Below are 13,104 nucleotides of genomic sequence, written 5' to 3'. Positions count from 1 at the left end.
ATGAGGAGGGGAGAGGGAGAGAGAGAGATAGAAACATCAATAATGGGAGAGGCCACCTCCTACATGCCCCCAAATGGGGATCGAGCCCCCAAATTGGGCATGTGCCCTGGTTCATCGGTGGAGACTCAACCACTGAGCAACATGGCTGGGCTTTGCTGTCCTTTTGGGAGCTGATTACTTTTAATTTGTCAGAGACAGAGCTTTAGTTTCCTCCCCAGCTATTCCTGAATGCAAAGGACTCTGAGGCTCTCTCGGACTCAGTGCTTCAGGGAGGGCTGACCTGAAGGGGGCAGGAGAGGAGCTTTAATGAGGATCCAATTTGCCCTCTGCCCTCAACTACTTGACTTGAGTTTGAGACCTTCCTGGACTTGTCCTTAGCCTGTCTTTGCTTTCACCAGAAGTTCAAATTCTGCTCTAAGAATATGTGGTGCTCCCACCATTTGTATAAATAATAAAGAAAGGTATATCTGCATAAACTCTATCTGAAAGGATTTACCAGAAACTAATAACCTCGGTAGCCTATAGAAAAGTGAGGTAAATGTCTCCTTCGAGCAAGCATGTCAAACTCAGAGGCTCACACGGGCAAAGCAAACGAGGCATGCACCCGCGGGCCAAGAATTTGACATGCTTGCCTAAGAGGGGTCGTGGGAGAGTTTCACAGTGTTTACTTGCACATTTTTGAAATTTCGAACCATGTGAATGTATCACCTATGCACAAACTAAATGAAAATGGTATGAAAAGAAATTAAATAGTTGAGGGAATTTAACAAACAAACAAACCTTATCTGAGTACTCTAGAAAAGATACTTAAGAAGCTTTTAACAAAATTGCTATATACAGTGGGGCCTTGACTTACGAGTGTCCCGACTAACGAGTTTTTCGAGATATGAGCCGTCTCTCGGCCCATTTTTTGCTTTGAGTTGTGAGCTAAAATTCGGGTTACGAGCCAGTTTCAGATACCCCACCGCTAGTTGGCGCAGCGAACGTCACAGAGAATGCCACAACATCAGCCCAGCATCACGTGTCTCACTCGTTCACTTTAAGATTTGACATACGAGTAATTTGAGTTACAAGCTCTGTCACGGAACGAATTAAACTCGTAAGTCAAGGCCCCACTATATTGTCATTATTGAAGGAGTATATATTTGCAGAAGACCTATTGATCTGTTAATACAATGCTATCTTTAAATATGTCTTTAAAACATGAAAAATTTATCTCATATTCCATATTCCTTAAAGATGCTATTGCCAAAGGTCCTCGCTGTTGTCTAGTTTTGAACTATAAAGGAAAAGCCCAATGCTGAAAATGGGATAAGTGAAGGCTGCTCTTTGCTGGAAAGTGCTCACTGCTGTTTTTCACCATCTTTGATCTTGCCTTTGGTCTCACAGGCAATACGAATTTACTTCTCTCCTCCATCCCAACTCCTACCCCTACCTTCCCTCTAACCATGGTAGAGTCTTTGTGCCCTGCTGTTTCCCTTCAATCTACAGCTGAACCAAATTGTGTTTTTACAATGTCTTTAAGTGGCATATGTCCTTTCGGTCAAGACCTTCATCAGATGACCTGATGTGCCATAAAGCATCCTCTTAGGTATTGACCATATCCGTCTTCCTTCCTTGCCTTAAGCTAAATTGTTTCTCTAATGGAAAATTACCCAACACCTAGATATAGTATTACTTTGGATGATGGTAACCACAAGTGTATACCATGTTATTATTATATCCAAGTTTCAGAGTAAAAAATAAGGATAAATGCTATCACTATTTTAGAGCCTAGAGGTTGATCTATGGCAATATTTAAAAAATTTAGAAACAGTGAAACTTTTTCTCCCCAAAGGGTATTTTAGACAAACCTTTGTAATATAAATGCGACAAAAAGTGAGCTTCTCTGCTTGAAATGTGCATCAAGAGTTCCCCTCCCCCCAATAGCTCTAGGGGGTCAATTGAACACAGTTTAATAAAAACCACTGTGCTGAGATACAAACTTGAAACTCCGTTAATATCCTGAAAAAAATGTGTTTTTTTTCTTAATTCTCTTTTTGTACCAGAAGTAGGCTAAGTGACTTAGGCTCTGTTCTGCTGATTAAGTTCTATGTGAGTTTTTATCTTTTCACATTCATTATTATTTCATCTGTTTTTTAACGGAGAGTGTTTATTGGTTAAGTAAATACTCCATGGCCCTTCCATTGTGTCCCTTAATCTCTCTGTGCCTCAGTTTCTTCATCAGTAAAATAGAGTCAAGCCACCTTCTTCCCAGGATCCCGGTGAGAGTTAAATGAGGCCATATGTTGAGAACTTCCTCCTGCCTGGCATACTGTGAGTGCCCAGAAAAGCTGGCTCTAACTAACAAAGAGTCACTGAGTGTCCAAAGTGTGGCAGGTGTGCAATAGCTTCTACCTTCCACACGGCCTTCTTTACCTGTGCTCTTTCAGAGACAGTTCCTAGAAGCTACTGATTCTGAGAAAGTCACATCTTACCAACTCTTGATGATTCTCTAAATACATTGGTTCTCACCAAGACAAGAGTGCATTTCAGGACCACCAACTAAGAAGCCTTTAAACAGCAGTTCTCAACCTGTGGGTCGCGACCCCTTTGGCGGTTGAACGGCCCTTTCACTGGGGTCGCCTAAGACCATCCTGCATATCAGATATTTACATTAAGATTCATTACAGTAGCAACATTACAGTTATGAAGTAGCAACGAAAATAATTTTATGGTTGGGTCACAACATGAGGAACTGTATATAAAGAGCCAGAAGGTTGAGAACCACTGCTTTAAAAGAAATCTATCTGAATCTATATAATCCAACTTCTTTCTGCCGCCTCTTGAGTTTCCTTGGGGGGTTCCAGACAGTCATCATTGGGGGATAGCGGTGGAATGTGTTTACACAGCTGCCACCCCACCCCTGCCTCATTCCTCTAACTCAGTGGTTCTCAACCTTGGCTGCACATTAGAATCACCTGGGGATCTTTTTAAAATCCTGATTTCTGGGCCTCATCCTCTGGAAATTCTGTTTCTTTGTTACTAATGTTGTGGCCCCACCCCATAAGAAAGAAACAGAATTTCCGGAGGTGAGGCCCAGAAATCAGGATTTTAAAAAGATTCCCAGGTGATTCTAATGTGCAGCCAAGGTTGAGAACCACTGCTCTAACTCCTCTGAAGAATCGCCACGGTGACCTGTAGGAAAAGTTTCTCCCAGGTCCAAGACCAAGATCTATATGTGTACATATCTAGTGTAGCAGCTATATAATGATTTGATTTCTTTTGGAACATAATTATATTACTTGAATGGAATAAAACGGGGGCCGATTTACCCACTGCTTTACTTAAAAGGTTCTAAGGAAAGGTATATGGAGGCTGTATGGCTCCTGTATGAGAGAGCACAAGAGCTGCCTGCCTGAGCTTGAATCTCAGCTTCACTGCATAATAACCTTACACCCGAGGCAAGTGACTGAACCTGTCTCAACTTCAGCGAAGATAACCGCCATTCTCCAGTGTCGCGGGGAGGGCTGAATGAGATGACTCAGGTAATGTACTTTCCATTGTGCATCACACTGTAATGTAAGTATGTTAGTATTACTGCCACGGCTATGTCCAGCGCAACTTGTCCCAGAAACTAGAGACAATCTTAGTGTTTTGTCAACTCAGAGTTGTCTGTTTTGGTTAATAATTTTCAGAATTTACATTGATCCATGTTATCAAAGGTTTATGGATAAAGAAATAGATTTAATTCTTATATTTTAGACTTAGAATAAGCAATTTGGGTTATCATAGCTATAAAGAGATTAAGGAATGCATTACAGGAGAATAAATTGGAAAATAAAATTTGAACATTTCACTAACATGGTGAATGACATTCTTAATATAAACATACTTTGCAGGATTTTAACTATAATGGAGGCTTGTTTCCAAAGGTATGGGGAAACCAAAACATTAGCATGAGTCATTCTTCTTCATTAAGTTGTAATTAACCACACAGTCCTTAATTATTGGAAATGTCTTCATGTGGTAGAAGGGTAGATCTCAAATCTACTTGTCTCCACTCAGACCACTTCCACTTTGTGGTGAAGTATAAGGTCAAGCTATCTGTAATTTTCAGAAAGGACACTGTTGGTTAATGTCTTCACTTAGTATAAAATATACCAAATAATAGTGTCACAGAGTCAATCCTGGAGGCAAAAGGGATCCTGTGATTCTTTATTTAATAAGCAATCATGAAATGATGGCATTCAATGTGCTGAGTATTAAATTTAGTGCTCAAATAAAATGAAAGGTAAGTCAAACACAAATGCCCAGGTGGGCAAGGCTGAGGGAGCACCACTGTCCTGAGGACAGCAGGGAGTGGGAAGGACATGCCCATTCTGATGCATGAACTGGCTCCCACTGATGTTGTCCAATGGAATGCAGGCTGAAAGATAGCACTTCTTTGAATTTTTCAACAGACAAAAGGTTTTAATGTTAAAAAAAATCCCCCATCTTAAAATGTATGCAACTAAATTAAACTTTGGGGAAAAATTATATGAGAGAAAGTGACCACATATCAGTGATGAGGATTCAGACTTGGAGCACATTTGCATCTGGGAACCTACACATCCCCTTTGTGCCCACCTGTTGGTGCTGTGGGTCTCCAGATCTCAGACCAGGGTCATCTCCTTGCCTCTATCTGCATTTCCTTCTTTTCCAGGTGATCTCATCTAGTCTCATGGCTATAAATACCACTTATGTGCTAACAATTGCAAACTTTCTAGTAGTACATTTTTCCTGAATATCAAACTTAGTAAACCAACTACCTGCTGGTCTTAAATTGCATGTCCAATAGATAACTTGAGTCCCCCCTCCTTTGTCCAAATCTGTTCTCCCAATCTTCCTCAATGTAATTTATGCCCAGCAGCAACTTACCGAAATTGTATATCAATCTATAATCATTTCATTCATTGATTTTACTATTTATAATCATTGTGTATATGTATATAGGTATAATTATATGTGTACATATCTAGTGTAGCAGCTATATAGTTGAAGAAAGATATTACCACATTTAACTTATATCTATAATTTAAAGATACTGCTTTTTTGAATGCTTCTGTTTAAGGTAATAATATGTAATGTTATCTTCTCTCTGTAGAATTCCATAATTTTCCTTATAGCAGTTATCATAATCAATAGTTTTAAATCCACAGAAATGTCTGTCTCTCACTAGACTATAAGCTCAAAGAAGACAAAGCCATGTGTTCTGTTTATCACTCCATCCCCACTGGCTATGTATAATAGGTGCTTGTTCTACACTGAATGTTTATTCCCCTCCCCCCACCACTAGCAAACTCATTTGTTGAAACCTGATCCCCTATGTGAAGACATTTGAAGGTAGGGCCTTTGAGAGATGGTTAGTTCATGAGGGTGGAACCCTTAGAAATGGGATTAGTACCCTATAGAAGAGACCTGGGAGAGATCCCTTGTCCCCCTCAGTGATTTGAGGACACAGAGAAAAAATGACAATTTATGAACTAGAGAGCCAGCTTTCACCAGACACTGCATCTGTCAGCACCATATTTTTGAAGTTCCCAGCCTCCAAAACTGTGAAAAATAAATTTCTGTTGTTTATTAGCCACCCAGTATATGGTACTTTGCTGTAACAGCGTGAATAAGTGTGTAAATGTATGTGTGCAGTATGTGAGTATTTTTACATCCGGTATAATAAAAAGCTAATATGCAAATCGACCGAACAGCAGAATGACCAGTTGCAACAATGCACACTGACCACCAGGGGGCAGACACTCAATGCAGGAGCTGTCCCCTGGTGGTCATTGCACTCCCACAGGGGGAGCACTGCTTGGCTCACAGCTGGAGAGCCCAGCAGTGGTGGCAGGAGCCTCTCCCACCTCCGCGGCAGCGCTAAGGATGTCCAACTGACGGCTTAGGCCTGTGGGGAGCAGGCCTACACCATCAGTTGGACATCCCCCGAGGGCTCCCGGACTTCGAGGGGATGTAGGCCTGGCTCAGGGACATACACACACACACACACACACACACACACACACACACACACCGTGCATGAATTTCGTGCGCTGGGCCACTAGTATGTACATATTTGCCTATATATACATTTTCCTTCTGGACTCCTTTATTATATTTGTATGGTGATATTCTTAGTTTGACCAAATGATAAGCCTGTATTCAAGGTAGTAGGTTCTTCTGACATTTTTGGTTTCATGTCCTATAGTAAAAGAGATTTTAGAATTAGTTATCTAATACTCATGATATTGCCAATTCTTATGATTTCATGATGAAATTCAGATACTTTATAGCTAATATTTTTTAGATAGAATTATTAACACTGTATATATTTATCTAAATGCCATTTGGGAACTATACTTGATATTTGTGAATTTTTCATTTGTGGCTGTAAATAGCATACTCTGTCTTAAAAAGACAAAATGAATTAATTTAACTTTTCATAGTAGACTCATAGAATTCAAATGAGTTTTCAGTGGAAGAGAGAAAATTAAGCCAGAGTAGCACTTATCTACTTCTCCCATTAAACTTTGGCTCAGTGGATGGCTTGTGATCATACATTTTTAAATTCACTCCACTTCTTTTGATCCACTCTGCACCACCAGATCCCGACTCTGCAGATATTACATAAGGAACAAGGTAGCATTGCAGTGACCAAATGTAAAATGACTGCTCTTCACAGCTGCATGCACACATTAGGAAGATTGCTGCGTCCTGCGTCCTGCCTCTGATGGACCCTCATGGAGAGTAAGATGCTGGGTGCAGTGTGGGAGCCATGCATACGACCAATGACCCAATCTCATAATCCTCTTCTTCATCTGCTGCCTCTCTTTCTACGAACTGAAACTATTTCCCTGACATTTGGAAAGACTGACTAGAACTTGATTAGGAATAATACTGGGATCTTGGTCCTGGATTTATTCAATAAACATGTATTGGCCACCTACTATGTGCCAGGTACTGATTTAGGTGACTTGGATACATCAGCTGTCTCTGTACTTGTGAAACGGACCTTGAGATGGACACAAACTATTATGCAAAATAGGTAAAGTCATTAGCCAGTGCTACAGAGAAAAGGAAAAGATGTGAGAGAGATTGGGGTCCATAGGAGTAGGAGACTGCAATAGTCAGGGAAAATTCATTGAGAAGGTGAGAAATGAGCCCATACTTGAAGAGGGGAAGGGATTAGCCAAGAGACACTGTTCCTCATTAGCCATGCTACCAGGGACAAGAAATATAAAATCTCTGGGTCTTGATTTCTTTATTTGTACAATGAGATATTAATCTAGATATCATATATTGAAGTCATCTTAAGTCCTTAAATTCTATAAACTATGGTTTAGCTTTTATCATCATTATAATGAAAGCAGTCATCTACTTAATGTTCATTAAGCCTACACATTATGTCATTGCATTGCTAAATGCCCTGGATGCCACGGGACTTAAGAAATGCTCATTAGGATAATGGTAATTTGGATGTATTCGATTATACTCATCCATTTATTTAACAAACATATACATATTAAGCGCATACTATGTTCCAGGCACAACTATATAGTTGTGGTGTTAAAAATCTGACCATCTGATGGGGAAATGGAGCTATTTTAACAAAAAAGTAACCCATGCTAAGCAGGGACAGAGGAGTTATTTGAGACACACAGGATAAAGGAGCCAAACCCCTGGATGGGGAATGTCCACTTCTGCCAAGGATTCTAGATATACATTATTTTTCTACCCAGAGAGATAAACTTCTGACAATTCTTCCCTTAAAAACTATTACTGTTTTATCTTTTGAGAAAGTGACAGTACATTTTACTTATTAAATAGAGGGCAATAATTTTATTCTTGTTATTTTAAAACTATTTTTAAAATTATAAAAGAACAACATTTAGCTTATCTGCATTCACCTAATAAGTCTATGAAAGGAAAATTACTTAAGTTTGAAAAGCTTCTGTGTTTACAAGGAAAGTAAGAGGACTGGATAATACTATTGGGGGAAATTTTCATTTGTGAAACTAAAGAGGGCAAAGAAGGCAACTTATAGAATGTTTACTTCATTAGAACTAAGGTTCTGTTACAAATAAGTTTGAAAAGCATGAGCTTTTCCACCAGTCTCCTTTTCCATGGCAGTGAGGAAGTAACAAACATGATGATAATAACCGTCATCTATTGAGAGTTTATTGTGTGCCAGGCTCAGTAGTAATGACTTATCCAAATATTATCCAAATATTACCTAACTTAATTCCTACAAAGCTCTACGGAATAAATGGTGATTATGCCTGATTTTATAGGTGAGGGGAAGGAAACTTAAAGAAATTAAATGTCCAATATCTAAAGTCAGTAGTGGCATTGGGGGGAAAGTCTCGAACTTGTCGGAAGACTGCATTTGACCACCAGAGGAAGGACGCCATTGGCTCTCGGACCTGAATATGGTCAAGCAGTTTTGCATTCACTATTTTGCTTTTTACATTGTTTAATGGGCAAATGGTCATATGACTTCTCTGGTGTCTATGTAAATGTCTCCTTAAAAAAAAAACAGTTTTAAAAAAGTGTATTCCTTACCTTTGAACGTCTACTGGTAATTAAAAATGTACAGAAAGAGTTTTTGGACCTCGAGTTTCAAAGGAGTTAGAAGTTGTTTGACTAGGCATATCAGGAAACGAGGGATGTAGTGTATTAGTGGAAAGTGTTGTAGAGACAGTATTAACAGCAGCTACCTCTTCCTGTAGCTATATTTTAAGAAATGACTGTCTTCTACATTGGGAACTACATTAGCAGACTCCATGGACAAGTAAAGCTTGCTTTCAAACAGCTTCAATAAAAACGTTAAAAGGCATGAATGAGTATACGTGCATTTTTTATCAAAGGCTGTGTCTTTCTTCATGGGAAACTGGGCGAGTTTCCTTTTTCATAACCAGACACATGCTTTTCACCAGAAACACTGCACAGGCTTCTATACTTGCATTTTCTTTCCTGGTAATTCCACTTTTTTTAAAAAGAAAAAGCCAGATTAAATGTTTTTGTTCCCATGTATCTGTAGACGCTCCCATAACAAATTTGGGAGGAAGTCTTCAAAAAATAATTAGGCAACTCTTATGCCTGAGACTCAAGAACATACTATCTAAGTGTTGAACATCTTCATCAAAGCAGCTTAGGGGAATTTGGGAATAATGTGCATATTGCCCTGGTGTCATTTGGGCCTGGGAATACAAACATAGAAATTTAATAAACATGGGGAGATAGAAAAGGTGTTATTGCAGTAATGCGAATTCTGAACAATTTTCTATCACTGAGAGGAGCCCATTGTGCTTATCAGTACAACTCAGGAATTTGAAAGCCAGATTTACTAACTTAGTCATCTGACTACAAAATTCTTATAAAATTTTATGAGGGTTTAAGCTCCTTTAAATTCCTTTTGGGCCATGTTTGACAAATAAAAGTTTAAATATAAGAAACTAATGTAGTTTGACAAATAAGAGTTTAAATATGAGAAACTAGTATTTCAAGTGAGGAATGCAGATTATCTGCTATAATGATTCTCTCGTGTGCTATACATGTTATTTTTGCATTGTAAATGACAACCGAAATTATGTCAGGACACTTGGAGGTGTTTCTCTGGAGGACTGAAGATATGAATGTTCAACCGAAATGCTATCATAAAGGAAAAAGAAAACTTTTTATTAGATGAAAAACAACAAGAACAGGTATTTGGAGCAATTTTAAAATAAATTAAGATGTATGGACATAGCATCATAATCCTGATTCAAATTACATTTCAGTATAGGCTTCTACAAGCAAAAGGTAGGCTGTCTAGTTTTATTATTTGAAAGCTATGAGTAACTTTCTAAGAATATGAATTTACAATTAAAAAATGAACTATCAAGTTATTTTTTAATTTGATAGTGTATGCAATACTGTGGATAATTCTGATACCTCGTGTCAGAAATTCCTTTGCACTAAATTCCAGCAGAGTATATGAGATGGGAAGGCTGGGGCCACAGAAGTTTTCCTCACTGATGAAGCTCAAGTCTAGTTTAAAGGCTCCCCAGGAGTAGCTTTTAAAATGTTAATACACTCCCAAAATAATATTTGCATACTCTGAGTGCACTTTAAACTAAATGGTTTGTACATAGTTCATAATATAACAGATATCTGTCTAATAATAACTTGAAACCACAGCTAACGTTAATTTTACATCAGCTTTAAACCTGCTATTGGTAATCATGACTCAGTATTAACCTTTTGGCTGAACTATATTCTGTGACTAGATGTTAAAAAGATGTTGTTCCTCATCAGAAATCTCTCTGTGTAAATACAGTGTCTGGGAACAGCTTTGATTCCTCTGCTGTATACATTAAAAAACAGCTGAGTCAGCAGCTTGCATAGTACGATTTATGATTATATAATTCCTTTTCACAGTCCAGCAAAAAACATAAAGCTGTTGGAAGCCAAAAGAAGTGAAAGAGATATGTCTAAAACAGCAAGCTATTGTCAAATTCAGAACCCTATTTGTGTAGTCACAATATGTACAGGAAAATACTTCTAGCCAGACTTACACTATCATTTGACCTTCACAACTCATACTTTGCAACAGTGGATGCAATTTTCTGAGACTACACTTTTGACCTTGAGGATATAACTTGATGTTTTATGTCTCTTAGCGAACTTATAATGCTTCTGGTCCCCAAACTGAGTTCATCTAAAATTAATGTCATCATATGTTTAAACTGTTAAATCCTGTCATTCTTCTTTTAATTATTCAGCACACCAGGGCAAAGAGAGAAGCGGCAGCTCCTTTAGAACGATCTTTTCCTTATTGCATAAGTCTCTTAGCTTTCTGAATGCAGGATGCCCCTCGTCTGAAGCTGGGACTGAGGAAATAGCTGCATTGCACTGCAGCCCCAAACCTCGTTACAGCTCTAAGGCTGAGGGTTCAGCTGAGCTGAACAGAAACATGCAGAGGCAACATACTGGTCAATCGGAGCTAAATATTCACCAAAGGAGATTATAACACGGTGAGTTACTTTCTCCTGAAGCTTAGCTTGTCTGACTTTCATTTCCACATAGTTTTTCCTAATGCTTACTCTAGCTAGCAGCATGACCTTACATCGTAAGTTTTACTTCCTATTTCTCCCCACCCCCTTTGCCTTGCACTGAAATAAACTTTATGTCCTCTGTTCTACTTACAAGAAAGGTAGCAACTGTGCTAAAAAGCCTGGAACAATTACATCAATTCCCTGCAGTCGGACATTCATAAGCCATTCCCCTTTAATTGTCCCCAATTCCTATCTCTACTGTCATGCTATCGCATTCAAAAGCCAGGGAGCATGTTCACCAATTAGCAGAAAGGAAAGGGAAAAGTCAGTGCAGCAGAACTAATGAAGAAACACAAACCCAGCATCTCAACTCTAAGGAACTTGAAATTCGTTTGACGTTCATAAGAGAACCTGTGTTTTCTTACCTTGGATGTGAATAACTCTGCCATGACCTAGAGTGTAGTTGTCTGAAGGATGATCAGCCCAGCAGATGGAGATCAGCACCAGAAGAAGTAGGCTCTTCATCTTTATAGCCCCAAGAATCTTCTTCACTGTGAGAGCATCACATACAGAGGCGTGTGAGATTTGGAGCCCTTCGGAGTGTTGCACTGCACAACTTATTGCCGCCTTATCATCACAGAATGGGTCTGTAAAAATGTTTAACCCAATCTGTTCAGAAAGTTTCTGTGGCTGTCTTTGGGAGCCGAAGACTGCAGCTTTGAACAATTTCACTTTCCCTCATGTAGCCAGAGTCCAAATAGTGTTTAACTCTATCTTTGCAGAATTGTAAAATTTAAGACAGTGTAGTTTTGATAAGAGAGTGCTATAGCAAGTTACAAAGATATGTGGCAAGGATATAACAGACCTTTTTTTTTTAAAAAAAAAAAGCTGTTTGAACCTCTGAATTTGAAGTATAAGTTAATAAAACAATTTTATACATATCTGGAAATTTATCACTGAATGTTAAACCGGGGCAAATAGAGAATATTTGCATGAAACTAGACAATATCATTCATTTTCCATGTGGCTCCCTAAGCAGGTTAGATTTGCTTGTTCTAAATGGAAAAGAGGACAAAAAAAAAAAAAAGCCTGATTAAGCAGAAGCAGCACTTTTGTTACAGATTCAGTTACCATCTTAAACACTGCTTGGGTCTATGGTGACTAGTTGAAAGTTATGGACAAACTAGGTTAGAGTTGTGCGTGCTACCACTGCAGTCATCCTGATTGATTTTTCATTCATTTCTACCTAAACTGCTGACGCACCAACTTCGAGTGCCAGGTAGGGTCTCTGCAGTCAGCTGAGCCACAGCTGCAGGGAAGGTCCCTGCCAGGCTCCCAGGGCAATTAGGCAAATGAAGAGCTGAAACAGACATCAAGGAGCAGCTCTGGTCCTGAGTGAAAGAGGCAGAGCCATCACCTGGCTGTCCTCTATTGCAAGATTGATGGATACAATAGGACACAATCCACCCCCCAAACTTTGTCATGGGAAGGACCAAAAACTCATTCCAAGTGATACAAACCCTATGACCTTTGCAGTTTCGGCGGGGCAAAAATGTCAGTGTAGCTGCTCTGTCTTAGTGTGGAAGCAGAGGCAAATATTAACAAGGGCTTTCTTTTTCTCTCACGCACACAGCAGCCTTCACAATGCCTGGCTATTTTTAAAACTGAAATTGCACAGTACTGGCTTCTCCCACTAATTTGTTTTTTCCAAGAAAGCCTGACTCCCTGGAATACTTATTAAAGAGCCCTGAGCCTGTTCCTGGAGGTCCTCGCAGGCCAGCCTCTGCTCCGGAGCCCAAGGCACTGTCTGCAAAGTTCCCTGAGTCTCTCTTGGGACCACAACCTCTCTGCTGTCTCCCCTCTAAAAATTGGCATTGTTGTGATGCTTAGGGCTTCAGTTTTTCATGTTTGCTTTAACCCTTTTCTTCTTCCTCATTGTGCTGCAGAAAGAAGATTGTGGGCGAGCAAACTCAGAAAGTTACTTTTCCAGGAAACGAAGTGTCACCTTCAAAATTCTACCTGATTTACTCATATTGTCAGAAGTTCACTACTGGCT

At 39.3% G+C, this 13,104-nt stretch overlaps 1 protein-coding gene across 1 annotated transcript in view; it reads right to left on the bottom strand.

The window, feature by feature from the left end:
- HAPLN1 (hyaluronan and proteoglycan link protein 1) overlaps nt 1-13,104 on the bottom strand; it is a 77,649-nt gene that overhangs the window by 19,078 nt on the left and 45,467 nt on the right. The window contains exon 2 of the mRNA XM_059694160.1: nt 11,474-11,599. Within this exon, the coding sequence (XP_059550143.1) occupies nt 11,474-11,573 (100 nt within the window). The 5' untranslated portion in view covers nt 11,574-11,599. The remainder of the gene's footprint in view (nt 1-11,473; nt 11,600-13,104) is intronic.

The sequence above is a fragment of the Myotis daubentonii genome, chromosome 4, assembly GCF_963259705.1.
Source record: "Myotis daubentonii chromosome 4, mMyoDau2.1, whole genome shotgun sequence".
In the NCBI taxonomy this organism is placed as follows: Eukaryota; Metazoa; Chordata; class Mammalia; order Chiroptera; family Vespertilionidae; genus Myotis; species Myotis daubentonii.
This window is presented reverse-complemented; position numbering and strand designations above follow the sequence as displayed.